Source organism: Lagopus leucura, unplaced genomic scaffold (assembly GCF_019238085.1).
Source record: "Lagopus leucura isolate 7727_CA_CO unplaced genomic scaffold, USGS_WTPT01 229-6_obj-0_obj, whole genome shotgun sequence".
NCBI classification, from domain to species: Eukaryota; Metazoa; Chordata; class Aves; order Galliformes; family Phasianidae; genus Lagopus; species Lagopus leucura.
This window is the reverse complement of record NW_024968269.1, coordinates 1-4,127: the sequence shown is the minus strand read 5'-3', so window position 1 is coordinate 4,127 and position 4,127 is coordinate 1. Positions and strand designations below refer to the sequence as shown.

Genomic DNA, 4,127 nt, shown 5'->3' with positions numbered 1-4,127 from the left:
CCATCCCCATTTCCATCCCCATTCCCCTACACACATCTCCATCCCCAATCCCATTCCCTCTATTCCATTCCCTCCATCTGCATTCCCTCGATCCCACATCTTCTGTCCCTGCTCCCCCTAGATCCCATTTCCTTTGTCCCCGCATACCTCATCCCTTTTCTCCTATTCCTTCTCTTCTCCCCTCCGCAGAGATGTGGGGGGTGGACCAGAGGAGCCCCACAGCCCCATTCCCATCCCCACCACCCGCATCTGGGGCATCAATCCCCACTTTATGCCCAGAACTCCCACTGGAGGACCAGGGGAACACACTGCCCTGCATGGATCGGGGTCTGCCTACCGCAGGGGTCCATCTGTGCCCCCCAACAGGCCCCAGGCCACCACCAGGAGGGTCTGCCTGTACCCTCACCCGCTTCCTTTGTTCACAGAGATGCAGCTCAGCCCTTCCCCACCTCACCCCAGACACTTTCTGTTTATTATGGGATAAAAGAGCATCGATCTGCTGTGGTGGATGCCAGGTCCGCCATCCCAATGGGAGCTGCACCCCAAGGAACCACAGGGTGGGGGGAGGCCGAGGGTGGCCGTGGGCTCCAACACTGGGGCTCTGCAGTCCTCTTTGCCTGTGGGACAGGGAAGGATGTGGGATTCAGGGACACATTGCAGGGCCACCAAACTGGAGGGACATTGTTGTGGGGGGGTGGGGTGAGGGGGGGACTCTGGCGCTGCCACCTCCTGGCACCACAGCACTGCCGCAGGTGGGCGGCACGACCTTGAGCTGCCAGGGATGGCAGACTGAGGGGATCTGGGGAGGAAAGGGGGGGGGGGGGGGCAGAGCACCCCCGCCCCCCCCCCCCCCCCCCCCCCCCCCCCCCCCCCCAAAATGCCCCTGGGGAGCACAGATCGGGGTGGTGGTTGTGTGTGTGGGGGGGTGGTCCTTGATGGCTGTGCCCCCCTCCCACCCCCCAAGGTTCGGGCCAGCGCCATCGCTCAGGATGCGGATCAGAACTACGACTACGCCAGCAACAGCGTCATCCTGCACCTGGACGTGGGTGATGAGGTGTGTGTCAAGCTGGATGGTGGCAAAGTGCACGGCGGTAACACCAACAAGTACAGCACCTTCTCAGGCTTCATCATCTACCCTGACTGAGCACTGGGGCAAGGGGGGGGTGGAGGGGGGGGCACCTCCTAAGGCACCGTCGTCATCCCCCCTGCCTCCCTTCCAAAGCCCCGAGGTGATGATGCCCATAGGGAAACCCATTTCTGCACCTCTGCAGGCACCGATACCTCGCAGCTCCTTTGCACACGCACAGCAGCTCCCCCCCATCACACACACATGTGTGCATGCTCACCGCCGTCCCCACACGCCTCCCCCACGTTGCACACGCGTGTGCGCTCACCGCACTTCCCCATGCGCCCACTCACAAGCGTAAATGCTCCCTGCTCACCCCTGCATGTCAGCACCCCACAGGCACTGCGGTCCCCCCTTGCTGTGCTGTCCCCCTGAAACCCCCCTCTCTCTCCTCCCCATCCCTGAACCCCGCAGTTTGTTGCACTCTGTGTTCCCCCCAAATAAAATATAATGGGTTTGGAGGTGCAGCTGCTGCCTCGGACTCATCGTGGGGACGGTGTGGGGAGGGACAGAGCTGTGCCCCTGTCTCGTGTCACCATAGCAGTAACCAATGGGGGCACTGACACTGATACTGCCACCAGGGATGGGGACGGTCACCCTCCCCCCACACCCACGGGGACGCAGCAGCAGGACGCAGCCCCACCGCCTCTCCTCTGGGCTCCGTGGGGGCTCTGAATGAATGTGAGCATTCCCACCTCGCGGGCACTGCTGTCACCGCGTGGCCAACGTGTGGCACTGCCACCAACCGCGGGGACACATCGGGGGAAAGATGACCCCATACAGCAAAGCAAAGCAGACAATATTTTATTCACACTTTTTTCAGCGTTCCCCCCCAACTCCCACACTCTTTGTGCCCAGAACACCCACACTGGCCTGCATGGAGAGGGGGTCTGCCTGCTGCAGGGGGCCATCTGTACCCCCCAGCAGCCACCTGGCCACCACCAGGAGGGTCTGCCTGTGCCCTCCCTCACCCACTCCCTTTGTTCACAGAGATGCAGCTCAACCCCCACGTAGGTCACAGTTATGAGGAGAGGCTTTGGGTGTCCAGGGGGTCCTGAGGCATGGGGTCCACCCCCAACTCGGTCATGAGCCCCCACAGCTCCGTCAGCGCCGCTACGGCATCTGGTCGGTCCTGCACCATCTTCATCAGCTGCTGCAGGAGTAGGGCTGCACGCTGTGGGACACAGATTGAGTGTGGAGCTTGGAGTGAAACCCCCCTCCTCATCCCTGGGTCCCCCCTCAACCCGAGGATCCAACCCTGAGCCCAGGGAACCCCACAGCCCCCCCTACCTGTGCCTTGCTGAGGTCCGGGGTGCTGCTGGGATTTGCCATCATCACCTTAACATCCTGCTGGCCTTCGTTCCCCTTGAAGAGCTGCACCACCACCTTGTCCTGGGGCAAGATTTCCCACAGTCAGACCACTCCTAGCACTCCCAGCCTCCACCCCTCACTGAGAGGAGAGAGGAACGGGTGCGACACGGGGACCAAAGAGCCCCACAGCACACACTCACCCAGGATGGGGACAGATTGTTGTTACTGATGGCAGCGTATGCACTGGGGTCAGACTGGGGGGTCACAGCCGGTCGCCAGCGCAAGGGGGTCTCCGAGGGGACAACGCCATCAGCAGGGGCTGAGGGGACAGGTCGGGACCCCTTCCCAGTGCTCAAGCTGGCCCCCACCTGCAGGGCGCGTGGCTGGGAGATGCAAGGGGTGAGGCACGGCGTGCGGAGGGAGCTCTGAGTGCGGGGGGCAGAACGCTGCGGAGTGAAAGGGGAGAGCAGAGCAGGATGAGGGTGTGAGGGAGGGGAGTCGGAGCTGGCATTTCCCCCTCCCTCCCCTCCCATACACACCATGTTCTTGGTGACAGAGACACAGAGAGTCAAGCCAGCACTGGAGGAGCCTGCAGGAGGATGGGGAAGGAGGCTCAGCACCAACAAACCACCCCCAGAGTGCAGAGTGGGGCGGGTTGGGGGGAGGGATAGGATGTACCTGGGGTGCAGTTCTTCTTCTTCTTGGGGACCCTCAGCCCCATGGATGCACTTTCCTGGAGGGGACCAAGCAGTGATGTTTGGGTCCCTGCTGTACTCAGAGGTGAGGGTCCTTTGGCAGAGGGGGGGCCACGGGCGGGCACCCTGCGGGCCAAGCAGGGCCTGCGCCCCACAGTCCCCAGCACAGGGGTGGCAACAGGTGAGGGGGTGACGGTGGTCTCTGTGGGGAGAAAGATCACAGGGGGGAGGGGAGGGGCTTCAGTCACGTGGAGGGGGCACCCAACCACGGAGTGCCAAAGCCGGGGGGAGGAGGGGGGAAACTCACCTGCATCCAGCGCTGGAGGCGGGGGCTGCTCCACCTCTGTGTCACTGCGGGGAACAGCAGCACAGTGAGGACCCCCGCCCCAAATATTGAGGGACCCCTTCCTTGGGGGAAGGGGGGGGGGGCGGGGGGAAGAGGGAGCCCCGTGCCCACTTCCGCGTTCTGTCTGCAGCCCCCCCCAGCGCTCCTTCCTGGATTCATCCCTCCCTCCCCCCCCGTTACCGGGGCTGCCCGCAGGACGGAACGGTGCAGGCAGCGTTCGGTCGTTCTCCATGTTCCGCCTGACGGGAGCGGGTCCGCACCGGGACGCGGCCGTAAGGAAAGCGTTTCGCGGTGTCGCTCGGCCCCGGAGAGCGGTTCTCCTTCTGGGAAGAGCCGCCCACCACCATCGCGCTCCGCAACCGCGCACCGCACCGCCACCGCTTTAAGTCCTCCTTAAGGCTCCTCCCGCCGCCCGTTACAGAACTCGGCGCGGCCGCTTATTGGTCCCCGTGCGGCCAATGGGAAGCATGAGGAGTGTGGATTGGTCCGCGCTGAGCGAATGGGGCGCAGCGCGGCGTTAGGGGGCGGGGACAGCGGGGACATAGAGAGGGCGAGAACCATAGAGGGGGGGGGGGGGGGAAACCATAGAAACCCGGGGCGGGGGGAAAGGGGGGGGAGCGGGGGGGAAACGAGTGAGAGGAGGAAGGGG

At 63.9% G+C, this 4,127-nt stretch overlaps 2 protein-coding genes across 3 annotated transcripts in view; one reads left to right on the top strand and one right to left on the bottom strand.

Annotated features, from left to right (window-relative positions):
* Positions 1–1,144, top strand: part of C1QL4 (complement C1q like 4) — a 2,225-nt gene extending 1,081 nt beyond the window's left edge. The window contains exon 2 of the mRNA XM_042894434.1: positions 965–1,144. Within this exon, the coding sequence (XP_042750368.1) occupies positions 965–1,144 (180 nt within the window). The remainder of the gene's footprint in view (positions 1–964) is intronic.
* A 780-nt stretch (positions 1,145–1,924) lies between these two features.
* On the bottom strand, positions 1,925–4,000 carry LOC122193584 (uncharacterized protein DKFZp434B061-like). 2 transcript variants are annotated; one of them, XM_042894431.1, is made up of 7 exons: positions 3,659–4,000; positions 3,440–3,483; positions 3,116–3,334; positions 2,977–3,026; positions 2,638–2,883; positions 2,417–2,518; positions 1,925–2,300 (listed from the first exon to the last, which is right to left on the bottom strand). In XM_042894431.1, the coding sequence occupies exons 1-7, from the start codon at positions 3,823–3,825 to the stop codon at positions 2,148–2,150; spliced, it is 981 nt and encodes a 326-aa protein (XP_042750365.1). In that variant the 5' UTR covers positions 3,826–4,000; the 3' UTR covers positions 1,925–2,147. The 2 variants fall into 2 exon arrangements, with proteins under 2 accessions (XP_042750365.1, XP_042750367.1); XM_042894433.1 differs by lacking the exon at positions 2,977–3,026 and having other exon boundaries at positions 2,638–2,729.
* Positions 4,001–4,127: the final 127 nt, after the last annotated feature.

Bases quoted from the DNA above. Each gene is read 5' to 3' on its own strand.
- LOC122193584 (XM_042894431.1), bottom strand. From the start codon at position 3,825: ATGGTGGTGGGCGGCTCTTCCCAGAAGGAGAACCGCTCTCCGGGGCCG. The intron at 3,484-3,658 runs GTAACGGGGGGG...TGTTCCCCGCAG, and splicing joins CCGTCCTGCGGGCAGCCCCG to TGACACAGAGGTGGAGCAGC. The intron at 2,301-2,416 runs GTAGGGGGGGCT...TGTGTCCCACAG, and splicing joins CGGACCTCAGCAAGGCACAG to CGTGCAGCCCTACTCCTGCA.